At 47.0% G+C, this 19,361-nt stretch overlaps 1 protein-coding gene across 3 annotated transcripts in view; it reads right to left on the bottom strand.

Annotated features, from left to right (window-relative positions):
- Nucleotides 1-19,361, bottom strand: part of RYK (receptor like tyrosine kinase) — a 105,445-nt gene that overhangs the window by 27,107 nt on the left and 58,977 nt on the right. For all 3 annotated transcript variants that reach the window (XM_044290642.1, XM_044290643.1, XM_044290644.1), the window contains one exon: nucleotides 14-83. In XM_044290642.1, coding sequence (XP_044146577.1) covers nucleotides 14-83 — 70 coding nt within the window. The remainder of the gene's footprint in view (nucleotides 1-13; nucleotides 84-19,361) is intronic.

Genomic DNA, 19,361 nt, shown 5'->3' with positions numbered 1-19,361 from the left:
GTCAGGAACTTACCTGTGGTGCAAACCTCTCAACTTGCAGCTCTCTGTCAGCATCATTGTAATTTGAACTTCGGATGCTTGATCTAAAAGCAAAAAGTACACAAGAAAAAAAGTCAATAGGAGAATGGAGGCAAAAGACAAATCAAACACTAACAATTTATGAAGAAGTAATTGCACAATGACGGTTAAAGGGGCTGGGCAAAATGTATAAAAACAAAAAAGCAGGGACGGGAAGCACAATTGCTGTAGAAACCTCTTACTTAATGGAACACTCCAGTCAAAACTGATACACTGCATGGTACACTCCTGACACAGATCCTTCATGAACTCTGGGCCCAAAGTGGTCCATTAAGGGCGGACACAACTGCCCTCAGTCCGAGAAACAAGGCCCATGTGTTTGGTGCATCACAGATAACGGTTCCCCTGACCTGACTGCAGATAGTGATTTATGTCAGTTCCTGTCTGATCATGGGAATAATGTACTGTACTCACATAATGTGAGCAAAGTACAATAGACCCACAATGCGATAGGAACTGACCATATCATTAATCACTAGGATGCAGTTATAGCTCAGGTCAGGGGAGCCCCGTTCGGTCTAGGAGATGCAGCCGACACACGGATCGTGTTTCCTAGACAGAGCCCGATTGTGTGAATTAGTCCTAAACGGCAGCTTATCATAGATGTGCAAGATCTATTGGCTACTGTTTGGAACAGCGAATCTCAAATTTATTACCATGGGAAGCCCCTAAAGAAGTGCCCATCCACAAAGAACCCCCTACCAAAAATAGCTAGGTGTAGGGGCACACAATCAAATACATATATTTTTTGGCCTTGCACTACTTTATAAAAAGGTACAGAAGTACCAGGCTGAAAATCTGCTGGATATCCCGACTGTGTAAGACACCGGCCTTGATCAGGGAAGCTGGACTGGAGTTTACAACCAGTAGTATGTGCAGTCTCTAGATTCCAGGACAAATACACTTGGCACCGGTCGACCCAGCACCGCTATGATCATCACAGCATCTGATGGAGTTAGAGGTAAAGCTCCTGGTCTTTAATGACAAAAAATGTCCACCTTTTACCCATAAGAAGCAATTACTTTATCAGGTCTGTAAAGGGTGAGGTTATAAAACCACAAGCTGCCCAATTCATTCAGAAGAACCTAGACTTAAAATCAGATTCCTTTAGGCTCTCCATACATGTTAGAAAAGCATCAGCCAAACCTACTGTTTTGGGCTGGACCATCCAATCACTTAATATGTCTGGGAGCCTCGCGACTCGTCAGGGGAGGGGGAGGGAGATGAGGGTTTGGGTATGCAGGATTTAAACTGCCTAAACCTTTTGTTCTTGGTCAGATAAGTCATTGCCAAATGACAACCACTCTCTATATGTATGGTTGGGGCTTGAGACTATCATAATGAAGGTGCCTATATGTATGAGGGGCTGTAGTCTACATTTGAAAAGCCACTGAAGGTCCAGTATAGGTTTGCATGTACATCTTTCCCTGGTAAGGATGGATTACAGCCTCACAGAACATAATGACAACGTCCTTGTGATTCCCAAGGGCTTTAATGTAGTCTGATGACAGCTTAAAACTAAAAGAATTTGGAGGACAAGTTTCTTTTTGATCTAATCCCGAATGGAGAGTACAAGACTGAGCAAGCCAACTTAGGAATCGCAAGTGAGCGCAGCGAGGGGATGTGACAGAAGCTGTAGTCATGCAAGTTTACTTAACGCAGTTTGGTGAAGGAATGGTTACCAACATTACAGCGGACCCACAGCCTCGTTCCTTAGGATATTTACTTTTTACTTATCTAGTCAGTCATATCCAGGCACAGGATGGCAGAGAAAACTGCAAAGGCCTATGTCCCATAGAGGCAGAGACAGCGATGCAGCCCCTAGAGAGTGGGGCCCATTCCAGGTGGTGCCTTCACCCTACAGGGATGTGGTCTCCACAGGTGCACAATATTGGCATGCTGGCGATTTGTGTATTTTATCAACCTCATTGAAGACTATGGGAAAACCGTGAACCTGCACAATTGACATGCTTCAGAATTTTAAAAGGGGTTTTCTGAAACTATGCGATCGGTGGGGCCCCAACACCTGGGACCCTGCTGACAAGCTGTTTGAAAAGGCACCAGCGCTCCTGTGAGTGCCGCAGCCCTCTGTCAGCTTTTCCCCAAGCAGAGTGACGACACATTCATCTGCCTCAGAGCAGCTCAGCCTCATAGAAGTGAATGGGGCTGAGTCCGATGCCAAGCACAGCCGCTGTACAATGTATTGAGCTGTGCTTGGTAAGCTGTGCCTTCCCGGGTATCAGATCCTGGCCAATATGATACTAAAGAATTATCCTCAGGATAGGTCATCAGCATCAAAATCTTGGGGGGGGGGGGGGGGGGGGGGGACACCTAATGCTAATTCACACATATGCAAAACACGCCTAGTGCCTTGTGCTGCCTGCACATGGTGCAGAATGCTTCCGTTTTTTCCATGCGGATTTTTGTGTCACACTAGCCAACAGAATAAGATTCACTAAGTCTCATGTATACAGTGTGTATTTTAAATGATTGAAAATTGACCTGAGGGACGGATTTTAACATTTACAGCATGTCAATTGCTTGTCCTGATTCGCGGTTTCCCCGTAGACTTTAATGGGGTTGCTAAAATACACAGAAAATCAGCAGCAATGATCTGTGATAAATAGTGCGGATTCATGTGCGACTTCACATTTTTTCCATGTGGATTTTCTGTATTACAATCTGCACTGTGTGCGGGCAGCCTAAAGGTTCCCTAGTCTAATAGGCAGGCATGTAATCTTCCAGCCTCAAATACTAATACATTGCAGCAAAGGGGGGGGCGCAGGAAAAGCTGTATTTATCCTACGTCCCACTCCCTGCATTTCAGTTTGCTGCCTTCCTTCCACTGAAACATTATTGATAAGCAGAAATCTGTCACCTCCAACACTTTGCCTTCCCATTGTTTCCTTGCAGTAGAAGTGAAACGCTGAGATTTATTTTTGTTGGATTACGGAGCGGCAGATTGTCATTCTGCAAGATTGTATGAGGAAACCGAAATCTTATCAGAGTGTACAGCTCCCACATCCGTATTGTATGTTCTTATCAATATTATTTCCTTCTTTTTCTCCACGCAAGCAGAGCGACCATTCTAAAACACCACAATGCGCTATAAATTTACATCGCTGTGCCACTTTAAGAAAACAAAAAGGAAAGTATTGGCGTATGAGAACAGAACTAAAAAGGGACGGATGTAAAAAGTAAAAAAATGACCGAACACTCTGTCTTACCAGTGAGGTTCTCACATTGAAACAAAGGATCCCTATCGCACGCAAACAAACCCTAATGTAGCTATCAGCTAATCTAAAAGGCCGGGCTCGACGGACACAAAAGGACATCATGTTAAAAACTGGAACATTGTGAAGTCATAAGGAGAGCAGATTAGGGTCAATGATGCTATGAACTGTGGGACTGCAGGTTAAAAGAGGTTTCTAATGTTACCCAGCAATCAAGGACTTTTTCCTATTCTTTATGCTCACTAAAGGACCTTTAACACTTCGTGTCGTCTACCTTTGAGAACACCATTGCTTGCCTAGAATCGCACAATGCCTTCCCACAGTGGGGAATTCACAGCCCCGATATAAGTATGGCTGCAGGTGCAGCGCGTTATATAAACCGCCCAATCAAACTAAACATTGGCTGGCAAACCAGAAGCTTTTGGTGGGACCTGTCAACGATCTAAGGTGTGTGGGGTGCTCCCATACACATTATCCTTCCGCTCTCTCACGATGGAGACGTTCTCCTTGTTGAAAACACAAAAGCTGGATTCGGCCAAATGTGTATCTATATGGGGAGGTCAGGCTAGAGCTGAACGAGCATACAGATGACTGCTACGAAAAGGTATGAATTAGACTTCATGCACACGAATGTATTTCTCCTCCTTGTGCGGATAAGCACGGCAACCCATTCATTTCTATGGGGCCAAGCACGCAGCCATATTTTTTGTGGATCTGTGTTGATCCATTTGCCGATTAAAGAACATGTTGTATTCTTAAAGAATAGTTGTTTCTATGGATGGGAGTGAGAAAAATGTGGAATGCAGACAGAAGGTAATCTCTGTCTGTGGTCCAAAATACGGACGCGGCCATGTGCATGAAGCCTTAAACTTTATGTCAGGGTCACAACTCGAAAGACGTGCAGTTGCTTCCTCGCTCACGTACCTGCATAGCAGGGGATAATCTCATGAAATCCTGCCTTCCAGCACTTTCTGCATTTTATCTAAATCCTGTTCACATTACCTGCCAGGCATCTGCAGGACACAAATATGTTATCTCTTGGCGCTGTCCAGTAAGACTTGATTTACTCAAGATGTGCGGAGAGCAGACTGGAGCTAACGGACAGCTATATCTGCACGCCATGCCAGTGGGTGACTGAATGAGCCCCGTAATAGACGTAGAGGTGCACTGAAGAACTCACATGCGTTTACAGGTACGTCAAATGTATAAAGTAGGTATACAATGAGCTCCAAAGTGTGAATTCAGACATGGAATTTCAAATGGAATCTACTTTGGAAAATCAAATCTTTTAGAATCTATGCGCTATTAGATTTTATGAGGAAGTGGTGCGGGCACAGTCTGTGTCACTGGTCATTGTAAGGTTATATTGACAGGTTTCATGCCCATTCAGCATGTATGATAATTACATATATCTGAGATGTGTCCATAGAGTGAGAAGTTAGATGAAGGCCAAAAACAGTATGCTTTGGAACTCCGCCTGGCTGGTATATGTCAAGGCACTGCAGAAAAGCAGTATGGAACAGCATAGCACACCGCACTATTCTATGTAATGGAATCCAGTCAAAAAACCTATAGGTTACTGAGGTGTTTTTCAGTGGAATCCTATAGGTGCCGTATGCCTCCATATAGTATCAGTTTAAAGGGAACCTGCCACATTGAACATGTCGTCTGAGCTGCAGGCACCATGTTATAGAGCAGGAGGAGCTGAGCAGATATATATATATATATATATATCTCGTTTTATGGGAAAGGACTCTCTCCTGTGTAGAAATGCCTATCCTCGTCTGCAATTACAGATAAGAATAGGACATGCAATCAGTGTGGGTAACAAAAGGGCACTGAATAGAGTTGAGGCGTGCGGCTGCCCGAACTTTCCACCAGTGGGACCAGGAGGAGGTGGAGATGAAGCACTATGGGGAGGAGTGGAGCTGGATTCCGCTGAAGCGTCTTTTAATGAGTACTGCTCCTAAATCGCATTTGAATCTAAAAACGTTTTCGCGGGGGGAAGGGGGTGTTCTGGGGCAATTTTACTTTCCTTTCAACGTGCTCCCAAAATGTCTGCTGATGGAGGGTCCTGCTCCGGTCCATCAATGGCCTCCATTCACTGGGGAACTAGCACGTGGACAGTCTGCCCAAGTGTAAGTGAAATAAGGCTGCTCATGATGGGAACCCTCTATCAGCAGCCATTTTGGGAGCACAGCGCCAAGAAGCAGGTAAGTGGATCTGCATGTACACATAAATTAGGAATATTACACCTTAGGACATTGGTGCAGAAAAGAACGCCTATTAGTAGCTGTCTGCATAGGCTGTTCCCAGCAGCTAGTAATAGAGAGGGGCCTGTAACAGTAACTGGCTACAACTGGGCCTAAGGTATGTTGGGATTTGGTGGAGGACACAGATTAGAAGGCTGATGTGGGAAAGCTGAACTAATACTGTCTCTCTCAGCAGTACTGTCAAGGTCCATGCCAAGCAAATCCATGTCCTGACACAACGCAGGCCCCAGACCTTCAGTGCTTCATAGTCCCTGCAATGAAAACACTGGCTTCGTCCTCTCTGCCAGAACAACCGTAGAGTATTTTCTCCTTAGCAATTCATTCAATGTGAAGAAACAGAGGAAAGTAAATGTGTCAGGACACAAAGATGCCTTCGGGCTTGTTGTCAAGTAAATCATATGTTTACAGAGGTCGGATTAGCCAGAGCACTCAGCAGGCTTTTTAAGACAAGACTTCTACAAAGTTTTTTTTAACATTTGGCTCAATTTCTAACTAAGCTATTTGCAGAAATGCAAATGTAAAAATAGAAAGGACGTGATGGCCTTGTGTCAAATGGCTCTATGGGACATCAGCTTCTGAGTAAAGCAGAAAATGTCATATAGAAATCCATCAGAAATGGTCTTTATTGCTCCAACGCATGTCAGACAATGGAGTGAGGCAATTTAGCAAATAGTCTTGATTAAAAATCTCCTACCATTTTGTGTATACAGCTCATGTGCAGATCCATGTATCTACATGTTACAGACTACAAACTTAGAGGCCATTATTGATATAATAAAGGGAATCCATTGGCTCCGAAAGCCCCCCAAACTATAGTAAAGGGGGTATAGTGTGACGCAGAGTGCGGTTATGCAATTTTTATCTTCATACTCACTTTCATTCTGACGCTGTGCATCCAAAAATCAGCAGTAAAATGCATTTAGAGGACTCCCGAGCTTGTGAACATAATGGAGAGGACTCGAAGAGGAGCCCGAAAAAGGAGAGTTCCAGCATCCAAAACTTCAAACTGTTGCTTTGTCTTTATTGATTTTCATAGTGTGAATACATCCAGTGCGCACCTCCACCCACGGCCGTAACAGGTTAACATGTTTCAAACTTTTCTCAGTTCTTAGTCATAACCTAGTGGTGTGCTCGTGCCCCGGGGTATAAGAGGACCCCACCCTCCAATCCTGGGGGTGGGTGAGGGGGTCTGGACTCCTCCCGGGGGCGAGCCTTCCACATAAATACAAGCATTAACCAGAAGGTTAGTAAATATGAGCAACCCCAAACCACAGTGTCATAATAGTTATCCCTCTCTCATGAATGTATAGTGACTTAGATGGAAAAAACAAGATTTTTGTATAACTTACCAGTAAAATCTCTTTCTCGCTCTTTCCTTGGGGGACACAGAAGACCTTGGGTATAGCTCATCTCCCTAGGAGGCGTGACACTAAGAAAAAACTGTTAAGCCCCTCCTCCACAGCTATACCCTCAGCCTGGAGAGAAAGGCTGCCAGTTGCGTGTCCAAGTAGTGAGAAAAGGCAAAGCCCAAGAAGTGGAACCAACAAGCCAACTACCCAACGGGTAAAACAAACTCGGAAACTCGCGTAGATAAAAACAAAGAATGGGTGGGTGCTGTGTCCCCCAAGGAAAGAGCGAGAAAGAGATTTTACTGGTAAGTTATACAAAAATCTCGTTTTCTCGCCCAGTTTCCTTGGGGGACACAGAAGACCTTGGGACGTTCAATAGCAGTCCAAGAGGGGAGGGACTACAGCACCAAGGCGAAGCACCCGAAGGCATCAAGAAACCGCCGCCTGCAGACCAGGCAGCCCAAGACAGCATCCGCTGAAGCCCGAGTATGCACCCTGTAGAACTCGGTAAGGTGTGCAAGGAAGACCAGTGACCGCCTTGCACAAATGCATGGCCGAAGCCCAATGCCTCCGGCCCAGGGGACACCGACCGCTCTGGTGAAATGGACAGTGACACCAAAGGCAGAACCCTGCCCTTGGTGCGGTAACCACAACAATAGCCACTCGGAGAAAGCGGAGGAAGCCACCCTGGAGGCCGCAACCCTTGCACGGACCTCCTAGAAACACAAGAGACCAAACGTCGACAAGAGCCGGAGATCTCCAAGCAAAAATGCAAGGCCCAAACGGTGAAGTGATAAACAATAAAGTATTGGAATCGCACTCACCAGATCTCACGGTCAACCGGAATGCAACAGCCCACCTGGAGTCCAAGATTCTTTAGGGCTCCCTCATGATGAATCCGAAAAAAAGCAATGGAGGCAGCATATCCGGTAAAAAAAACCCTTTATTGGGTCCAGCCAAGTGAACTTGACGTGCAAAAAAGTGGTGACGTTTCGGCCGCTTCACAGCCTTTATCAAACACGTGTTTGATAAAGGCTGTGAAGCGGCCGAAACGTCACCACTTTTTTGCACGTCAAGTTCACTTGGCTGGACCCAATAAAGGGGTTTTTTTACCGGATATGCTGCCTCCATTGCTTTTTTTCAAACGGTGAAGTGTCCGTTCCCGGGGGCGGGAAGGGGAGGACGAATGCCTCGCGGAACTGAAAGACAAACACCACCTTCAGAAGGAAGGAAGAGACGGGATGGAGAACAGCCCTGTCCTATGGAAAGACAGAAGGCTCAGAACAAGAAGGACCGCCACTCAGGCACCCGTCAGAGACCAGACGGCTACGGAAACACAACCGCACAGGACAGAAGGAGTAGAGAGAACTACTGTAACGGCTCCAAAGGAAAGATAGGAGCGCCAAGAACCCAGTATGTAGATCCCAGGGCGGCACCGGAGGGCAGTACAAAGGGAACCCAAGAGCCGCTCCATGGAAGAAGGTCTTGACAGGCCCAGAGGGGCCGTGGAACGCTGAAAGAGGAGGGACAGCACCGACACTTGAAGCAACAGGGTCCCAGTCCCAGGTCCAGGCCGGACTGGAGAAAGACAGAACCATGGAGAAAGAAAGGCAGAGAGGGGAAAACGCCCAGCTTCCCACAGAACCCTAGGTAAAAACCCTAAGTCCTACAACAGAACCTGGACGAAACACGGCCAGGAGCGAACACCAACGAGCCCGCTAGAGTCGCCTGGGCAAGCGGGTGAAAACCCAACGAGATCATGCGCAGACCAGTAACACGGCCAGAACGGAAGCCGTTCTACAGTCCCAGTGTGGGAGATCCAAGGGCAACCCTGACCGAATGGTAGTCCTCCCAAGTTACCGAGAAGGTAAGTCCATGGCAGAACCATTGCCGAGAATGGAAAAAAAAAAAAAAAACTCAATCTGCACCCAGCTGGAGGACAGAACGCGGCAGACCCGGTAAATAGGCACACAGCTAGTACAGCCAGTGTGAACAAGGGAAACAGTACGAGGCCAAAAGGAACACCAGAACCATCCACATGAACAACCATGCTCTCCCCAGAGGGGAGGGCAGCGAAGGAAAGCCTCTGAAGCACGGCCGGGACAGAAGCCACATCGGAGTGAGCTGTACCGAGCGGGAGCCAAACAGAGCCGGCGAGAAAAGGCAGTCGAGACAGAGGCCGGCATAACACCCTCCAACCGAAAGGAGGGGTGGGCAACAGGGAAGCCATAGGACAGCTCAAGAGCAGAACTCCGCTACACCGAGACGCCCGGTTCACCGCCCGCAGAAGGCGAATACCCTGAAGAACCCAAGATGGAGGTCCTCCGGACCTGGGTACGCGAGCACCCAAGAGAAGTTGGGTGACCTTCCCGAGAAGAGCGGCCCGACCTGGTAACAGATCAGACTGAAGCGCAAAGGGCACCAACCGGAAGGACTCACACCACACCGCATCTGAAGAGGAGGAATGGTAGTAGGCGAGGGAACCGTAGTCCCGCCAGAGAAAACGCAGAATTCGAGGGACGCTGCAGACAGCACTCTCGACTATGTGACCACCAACGCAGGGAAACAATGCCGCGGGAGGACGAACGGGTACGCATCTAGGGACCACGAACACACCCCGGGCGGAAGGGACGAAAGGAATGAGTACCACCCAGCTCGGTGCAGTAGCGAACAAGTAGAGCTCGTCTACTTACACATAAGGTATATATATATATATATATATATATATATATATATATATATATATATATATATATATATATATATATATATATATATACACACACACACACACCTTTGAACACATTGGGCATTCATTAGCTGTTTGTTGAACACCACCGTAGGCTCACACAGGTGGACAGAACGAGCTCTTTAGAGAGATAGCGCAAGGCTAGCTGCAAGCATCGTATCTCAAGAGAAAAAAGGTATGTTGCAGGAGAAAGGGAGGCATACGTACGAGTAGCCCCGTAAGCAGTGAGAAGACCAACCCACCCATGGGAGGAGAAGGCATACCTGGCCCAAACAACGGACAGAGCGCACAAGAAAGTCCGCTCACTGCAAAAAAATAGTCACTCAGCGAAGGATCAGCCAGAGTCCAACCGTACCAACGGAAGTGCAAGTGCAACCTGAAAGGCAGTCATGCACAAGACCAGCACGGCATGCAATGGAACGCAAGCAGTCCGCCCAGAAAAGGGGGGAAATGTACCTGGCCAACACAGCAGTCGGCAAGAGTGCAGAAGCCCGCCCCAAAAGGGGGGAATACCAAGGCCAGTACCTACTTTGGAAAAGTAGGACATACCATATTCCGCCCAGAAGGGGGCCATGCCCATGGCCGCACATGTCCAGCAGAACGCAGGAAGGTACACTTAGGGAAAGGGGGCATGCACAGGGTTATTCTATCATTAAGTGATTGTGCAAAAATCCACCCAACACCGAATTTCGTGAGAGTGCACCACTCCGCCAATGAAGGGGGACGTGTACCAGTTCAGCACCGCATAAACACGGACAGCCATGGATCGCGTGAGCGTGCAAAAATGCCGCCCATGGAATAAGGGGTGGCCATGCACAAGACCAGCACAGATTCCATGGGAGTGCAAGCATTCTACCCAAGTTAGAGGGCATGCTCATGCCCAGAAATGGGGGTCATGCACATGGCCAGCATCGCATCCAGTGAGAGTGCGAGCACCCCGCCATGGATGGGGCCATGCACATGGCCAGCAACGCACTGGCGAGAGAACAAACACAGTCAGTGAGAGTGTACGTATGTCGCCTGAGGAAAGGAGACATGTCCAAGGCCAGCAGCGAATCCAGTGAGAGTGCGGCACACCGCCCACGGAAGGGGGGGGGGGGGGGCATGCACATGGCCGGCAACGGATCCAGTGAGGTTCAGTGTTCCGCCTATGGAAGGGGAACGTGCACATGGCCGGCACCGTATCCGTGGAGAGTGCAGTGTACCTCTTATGGGAGGGGTACACGCACATGGCCGGCACCGTATCCGGTGAGAGTGCAGCATTCCGCCTATGGAAGGGTTCATGCACATGGCCGGCAACGAATCCAGTGAGAGTCCAGTGTTCCGCCTATTGGAAGGGGAACGTGCACATGGCCGGCACCGTATCCGGGGAGAGTGCAGTATACCTCCTATGGAAGGGGTTCATGCACATGGCCAGCACCGTAACCGGTGAGAGTGCAGTATTCCGCCTATGAAGGGGTTCATGCACATGGCCGGCAGCGAATCCAGTGAGTGCAACTTCCCATCTGTGGAAGGGGGTCGTGCACATGGCCAGCACCGCATCCGGTGAGAGTGCAGCAGTCCGCCTAGAAAAAAGGGGGGTCATGCACAAGGCCAGGCCGCAGCCAAAGAGAGTGCAGTATTCCGCCTAGGAAGGAGGGCCATGCACCTGCAGCCACCAGAACTGGGTGACGCATACTGGCCAGAAAAATTTTATGCATGCACTTGGCCAGCGCCGTATCCCGGGAGAGGGCAAGAAAACGCCTGGGAGGGGGAACATGCCCTGGCCAGCGCCGCAGCCGGGGAGCGCGACATACCGCCTAAGAGAGGGGGGCATGCCTACAGACAGCATACCGAATGATGAGGCTGCCGCGTCCTGCGCAGCCCCACAAGACCAGTTATTTAAAACAAAATTATAATTTATTTTTATTTTTTTTATATTATTATTACATTATTATTATTATTTATTAATATTACAGCCTCCCTGAGGCAGAAAGGGGGGCAACCATACAGGGGCACAGGCCGTACGGGCCCATCAGGAGCCGGCCAGTACCCAAAGGGTTAACAGGCATCTGGCCTGTGTGGGGGGGGGCGGCGCTGCGAACTCTTGGGGGCGGGGGAACCTCCAGGCGGGAAGAATTCGCGCTTGGAGAGTTCCCGCCCGCCCCCTCCCCCCCCCAGAGGCCTGAATTTGCGGCCTAGCAGACCGTGAAGCCGGGGCCTAAATTTTACCGGCGCCCGGAGACCGGGGCCGCAAGCATTTAAAGTACCGGCCGGCCTAAGACGGCCGCGGGTGCCCACATACCGGCCGCGGGAGCCCACCCCGAGTGCCGGAATTGCGGTCGGCAGGCCGCGAAGCCTGACAAACTATGCAGCGCCCGGCCGGCCGGAATGCACCGACGGCCGGCCGGGGCCTGTTGGAGCACAGCTCTAGCCAACGCCGGCCGCGGGAGCCCACCCCGCGGCCGGAAGAATCAGGGACCCGAGAGGAGCGTGAGGTGCGGCCCAGCAGGCTGCGACGCCTGGGCCAAAATTTGCGGCGTCCGGCCGACCGGACCGAAGGTCGGCCGGGCCTAGTTGGAGCACAGCTCGCACATGTAACGCCGGCCGCGGGAGCCACCCCGCGGCCAGGAAGAGTCAGGGGCCCGGGAAGGAGCACCGGATGGTGCGGCCCAGCGGGCCGCGAAAAGGCCAGGCCGCAGCCCGTGGACTAAAGTTTTGCGGCTGCCCTGAGCACGCACCGGCAAGCGCCCCCTCTTTGCGCGGACCTCCATCCTGTAGTGAGGCTGCCGCGTCCCTTATGATCTATGGAGGGGAGAAAGGGAATGGGTGAGTGCTGTCCGCCTTGCGACACCCCAGGGACCAGCCTAGGTCCAGCCACCCAATAGCCACTCTGCTTGGATAGGCTAAAGTATGGGGGTCAGTCACGCAGGAGACCGGGTGGGGGGAGGGGGTCGTAGGGCTGGAGAAGCCAATCTCTCACCATAGCCGTCTTCACCCTCGGTCCGTTCCAGCAGGGTCGCCCCTTCAGCTACTGGCACCGTAGTGGCAGGACGCTGGAAGAGGGGCTTGGCGTGCGGGCGACCCTTGCGCTGGCGGGATGCAGGGGAGCTGGGCTGCCCTGGTCCACCTTGCCTTCTGTGGGGGAGGCAGCAGTGCGGATGACCGGCACTGGCGCAGCTCGACCCCGGGAGAAACAGAGAGGTCTAGTGCGACTCTGTTGTCCCTGATTGTCTGGAACAAAAGAAAAGAAAAAAAGTAAAAATCAAAATTTAAACAAGGAGAAAACAGCCCTGCAGTAGCAGGGAGTGTCTTGCCTCCTTGGACACTAAGCTAAAACTGGCAGCCTTTCTCTCCAGGCTGAGGGTATAGCTGTGGAGGAGGGGCTTAACAGTTTTTTCTTAGTGTCACGCCTCCTAGGGAGATGAGCTATACCCAAGGTCTTCTGTGTCCCCCAAGGAAACTGGGCGAGAAATATCTTGTCTCTCAGACAAATTTGGTTATTACACTGTTTTCAAAACCATTTATATCTTTAGTATGTGGTCTATACTACATATATTCTACTATCTACTCCCAACAGTCTTTGTGGGTATGTACCATTGATAATACATGAGTTCTTTTCTCATGTTGAGTCCCTTCAGGTACCAGGTATCTAATCTATGAAGATCCAGAAGGCTTCTCGTAATAGCATCTTGTTTCTTGTATCACCTCCTTTGGGGGAGGGGATAACCTTCTCAATGGCATGTGCGCGGAAACTAGCCACATTTCTATTGTGTTTAATAAAATGGGTAGCAGCACTAGAAATACCTGTTGCCTGAGAATTGGCAATATAATTCAGGTGTTCACGAAACCTGACCTTTCTAGTGCTGCTACCCATTTTATTAAACACAATAGAAATGTGGCTAGTTTCCGCGCACATGCCATTGAGAAGGTTATCCCCTCCCCCAGAGGAGGTGATACAAGAAACAAGATGCTATTACGAGAAGCCTTCTGGATCTTCATAGATTAGATACCTAGTACCTGAAGGGACTCCACATGAGAAAAGAACTCATGTATTGTTATCAATAGTACATACCCACAAAGACTGTTGGGCGTTGATCGTAGAATATACTGTATGTACTATAGACCACATACTAAAGATATAAATGGTTTTGAAAACACTGTAATAAGAGAGACAAGGTATTTTTTTAAGTCACTATACATACATGAGAGAGGGATAACTATTATGACACCGTGCTTTCGGGTTGCTCATATTTACTAACCTTATGGTTTTTCCCTTTCTCTATAGGAGTTTTTTACTATTCCCCCGCTCTTAAGATGTTCAGACAATAGTTTTAATATTTTGAGGATTTGTGGAGGAGTGTTTTAATACGGTCATGTGTTTTATATACAAAAAAAAGCATTTAAAGTGACGTATGTTGATGCGTGTATTTAAGTGGAAGGCTCGCCCCCGGGAGGAGTCCAGATCCCCTCACCCACCCCCAGGATTGGAGGATGGGGTCCTCTTAGACCCCAGGGCACGAGCACTCCACTAGGTTATGACTAAGAACTGAGAAAAGTTCGAAACATGTTAACCTGTTATGGCGGTGGGTGGAGGTGCGCACTGGATGTATTCACACTATGAAATTCAATAAAGACAAAGCAACAGTTTGAAGTTTTGGATGCTGGAACTCTCCTTTTTCGTACTCTACATGGAAGACTGGTCCGGTCTTGTCCCGTGCATCCACGTCTATGGTCAGCTGGAAATCGCAACCTTTTCTTTTAAAGAGGAGCCCTCTCAATACATTTTACTACTGGTGTGTGGGAGCACAATGTTGGAATGAGAGTATAAAGATAAAAATTACATAACCGGACTCATCTATATACTGCTTATTTCAGTTTGTAAGGCGTTCAGAGTTTTCAGATTCCCTTTAACCACCTAACTCTCCATTCAGAATACATTAGGATAAAACTGATTAGTTATTTTCCGGTATTGAGCCCCTAGGACGGAACTCCATGCCGGAAAAGAATAACGCTAGTGTGAAAAGTACCCTAAGGCCTCTTTCACACGGATGTCATGTTTTTTGCCCGCATAAGATGCGGGTGCGTTGCGGGAAAATGTGCGATTTTTCAGCGCAAGTGCAAAACATTGTAATGCATTTTGCACGCGCGTGAGAAAAATCGGCATGTTTGGTACCCAAAGTTAGGTGTTCTGTAGATTGTATTATTTTCCCTTATAATATGGTTATAATAATTCTTGCTTAGTAAAATAGGGATGGAGGGGTTAGAAAAAAAATAAAAAAAATAAAAAAAATTTAACTCACCTTAATCCCGCAGCCGACATCTCTTCTGTCTTCTTTGCTGTGCACAGGAATAGGACCTTTGATGACGTCACTGTGCTCATCACATGGTTCATCACCATGGTGAGGGACCATGTGATGTGACGTCACCACAGATCCTTAGCTGGCAGCTCAACATTACAGAAGACAGATCCGCAACTACGCGATCAAGTGGACTCAGTGAGTTAATTTTATTATTATTTTTAACCCCTCCATCACTATTTTACTTTGCATTCTGTATTCAGAATGCTATTATTTTCCCTTATAACCATGTTATAAGGGAAAATAATACAGATCAGGTCCCCAGCCCGATCGTCACCTAGCAACCATGCGTGAAAATCACACCGCATCCGCACTTGCTTGCGATTTTCACGCAGCCCCATTCACTTCTATGGGGCCTGCGTTGCGTGAAAAACACAGAATATAGAGCTTGCTGCGATTTTCACGCAATGCACAAGTGATGCGTGAAAATCACAGCTCATGTGCACAGCCCCATAGAAATGAATGGGTCAGGATTCAGTGCGGGTGCAATGCGTTCAACTCGCGCACTGCATCCGCGCAGAATACTCGCCCGTGTGAAAGGGGCCTAACAGTTTTGCCTGAGTACTGGGGCAGCAGGGGGAGGGCTGGTTAAGCTGCTCATAACTGTAGATTGGTAGCAACTAGAGATATACTGTCTTGCTTGAAAGCTGGAATTCCAAACAGTACCAGAATCACAGCATTATCTTCACTACATCAAAAGATATCCCTGTTAGAAATCGGGACAACAGTGAATGCAACTGGAGGTGAAAGTAAATGCAGATTTGACCGCGTTTATTCCCGACTTGATTTCTAACTGTGGTATCTCCTGCTGACGTTGTACTAATGCTGTCTAAGGATTCTGGTCTTGTATGAAAGCTTGGACTCCATATCTCTAGCTGCTACCAATCTGGAGATATGAGCAGCTAAACCTGCTCTCCCCCGGTTCCCCTTGCTGCTCGAGCTTAGCTCGGCCAAAACTGTTAGACAGTTAAGGTGCCTATATACCTTCAACAGCTGTTAAAAGCACTCTCTCCCAACTCCCTCTTACACATATACACTCTGTTTTGATAAGCGTGCATGTGTTTTTAATAGAGAGAGAGATGAGCATATCGATTCCAGTCACCTGTAGCCAAGTCTTATTGCCCCGAAGAACCCGACATTACACACATCAGATTTTTGGCTGGTGGGTTTAGTAGACAGTACTCTGTGTACAGGGACCTTTAACTTGCAAACGATCCAAGCAATAATTTCATGTTCTCCTCAATATCTGTCACTATTAGGGATGAGCAAATAGACTTTGGATGAAACATCTGAAGTCGATTTGCATAAAACTTTGTTTCAATACTGTACGGAGAGAGCGCTCCATACAGTATTAGAATGTATTGGTTCCGATGAGCTGAAGTTATTACTTTGTGAAGTCATAATAACTTCAGAAATTGATCTATTTCCCGAACTCTGGTTCGGTTCCAACTGGTACCTTGGAACCAAACCAGAGTCCGGGAAATTGTTTTTTACAGTATAAATCAATTTCTGAAGCTATTATGCAAAGCCTCGCGAGACTTCGCAAAGTAATAACTTCAGCTCATAATTATACTTCAGCTCATTCTAATAATACAAAGAGCGCTCGCTCTGTACAGTATTGAAACAAAGTATTACGCAAATCGACTTCGGATGTTGCATCCGGAGTCCATTTGCTCATCCCTAGTCACTATGTTAGCAAGTACAAGGGCCAGAGGGAGCAGGGTGACACATGACTGATGGATAAGACTACATAGCGTTTGTTTGAAATCTGTAACCATGGTTACACATAGGTTTGTAGAGGAGCTGTAAAGTGAAAAGGCACCCAATCAGTGCCACTTGTAACAAGCTTTTGCAGCGGCTCTGCAGGTTTAGCCTGGGATGGGTATCCAAGCTGCCTAATGACGCTCAGGTACATGCTCTAACAGTCAGGATTAGACAAACCTCCTTTCCAGGCCTTTACACCCCTAAGATGCCACTTTCACTACTGACCACAGCATCTAAGTAGTTTCCCTTCTGTCATCCTGCAATTGCGATAACAGGATGAGGATGCCTTCTAGGGGTGAGCGAATAGACTTCGGATGAAACATCCAAAGTCGATTCGCATAATACTTTGTTTGACTATTGTACGGGGCGAGCACTCCGTACAGTATTAGAATGTATTGGCTCCTATGAGCCAAAGTTATTACTTCGCAAAGTCTCCCGAGACTTTGCATAATAACTTCATAAATCAATTTGTACTGCAAAAAAACATTTGCCGAACTTTAGGTCGGTTCCAAGTGGTACCTTGAAACCGAACCAGAGTTCGGGAAATGTTTTTTTACAGTAGAAATTCATTTATGAAATTATGCAAAGTCTCGCGAGACTTCGCAAAGTAATAACTTCGGCTCATAGGAGCCAATACATTCTAATACTGTGAATACAATATTCAAACAAAGTATTATGCGAATCGGCTTGGGATGTTTCATCGCTCATTCCTAGTGCCTTCAGATGGCAGCCAGGGATCTAATGAAGGCCAGGCTTTCCAGGACTAGCTTTTGTATACACTCCAGAGGCACAGCCTTATAGACTGCCTATAAAGTTCCTACTGACAGCATAATACACTGTAATTCCTGAGTTGTAAACTGCATTATTAAAGCAAATCAAATCACATGTGACTCGTGGGACTAATAACTGGTAAAAATAAAAAATTTCGTTTTACTACAAAAATAAAATCTCCAAATTAAAATAAAAAATAAATAAAAAAATCCACCCTTTCCCTTTAGAAAGTTTTAAATGGAAAAAATAGCCTTCCCCATGTATTTGATCTTGTCGCATCAGTAACGACCTGAACTATACAACTACCATGTTATTTATAACTGAACACCGGGAAGCACGGGGGGCTTTCTTGCTTATCCATCACACAAACTATAGTATCTTGTGAACCCCAAAATGAAACCAATGAAAACTACACGTTGTCCTGGAAAAATAAAGCTCTCACACAGCTCTGTCAAAAGAAAAATGAGAAAGGGTATGGGATGCAAAAATTTTTTTGTTAAAAGAGCTTTTATTGTGTAAAACCTATAAAAAGCTATATATATTTGGTATCTCTGTATTTGACTGACCCACAGAATAACATTTTCATGTTATTTATTAATCAACGTGAACATTGCAACATTTTAAACGTAAAAAGACAATGGCAAAAGTGCTACTTCTTTTTTCACTCTCCTCCCAGAGAGAGTTAAGAAAAGTTAATCAATGAGTCGTGTGTACCCTCAATGGTGCCATTAAAAACTACAACTTGCCCCATAAAAAAAAAATATATAAAAAAAAAAAGCCCTCGTATGGCTATATCCTAGGGAAAATAAAAAATGTATAGCTCTTGAAATGCAATGATGAAAACATTTAAAAATAAAATTGCTTAGTAGCTAAGGGGTTAAATAGATTGGCAAAGGTGCAAGTTTTTATTTTGGATGCATTTTGGCAGTACAAAATGGTGGCCATATCACGTAACAGAGGTCTTCGTTAACGACAGCAGGTTTTCAGCAACCGTCCGGTCACTGAAAATTAGCAATTTCCTATTGGGTCTCTTATACTGAATTAATCCCTTGTTTTACAGACTTTACCAGCAGTCTTAGGCTACATGCACATGACCATATGTGTTTTGCGGTTCGCAGACTGTGTGCTGTCCGCATTTTTTGCAGACTTATTGAAATGAATCCAAATCCTATACGCAAAAAAATTTATAAAAAATGAACGGACACAAAAACAAACATTCATGTGCATGTGGCCTTAATGCAAGGAGATTCTGCCTTCCCCGATTGTCAGCCCGTATGAATAATCCATAACAGAAGTATAAATAATTGAGATCAGTATAAATAGAAATATGGTAATACTTCCATAAATGATAGAAAGAGCACAGGACTGGGGAATCTAATACACTCACTGACAAAAACACCACACTCAGAAAATGTCGCGTTGCCTCAAAACTCGGCATTGCAGTTATACCTCAGGCAGATATGTCAAAGATTACGTGTGTGGTCTGATTAGGGTCTTGTCACCAGAAGGCATAAAAGTGCTTTTCCTACAATAAGGCTCTCAGAGGCTACTTTTGAGTAGTGTACATCTTGGTGAGAGATTGGTAACTGCTAGACATGTCTCTATACCACACGCTCATTGACAAACATTGAGAGAATGGTTGCCCGCCTTGTAGGCCTCTGACATAGCTAGTAGGAGGTGTTGGGAGCAGTGGTTACAAGAGGGCACATGTACACCGCGAACAGGCTGCAGACAGCCCACCAGTAGAGATGACTGTCTGATCTGTCGACAAGCAGCTCCCACAGCTTTGTTACCCACCAGACACA

The sequence above is a fragment of the Bufo gargarizans genome, chromosome 4 (assembly GCF_014858855.1).
Source record: "Bufo gargarizans isolate SCDJY-AF-19 chromosome 4, ASM1485885v1, whole genome shotgun sequence".
Taxonomy (NCBI): Eukaryota; Metazoa; Chordata; class Amphibia; order Anura; family Bufonidae; genus Bufo; species Bufo gargarizans.
This window is presented reverse-complemented; position numbering and strand designations above follow the sequence as displayed.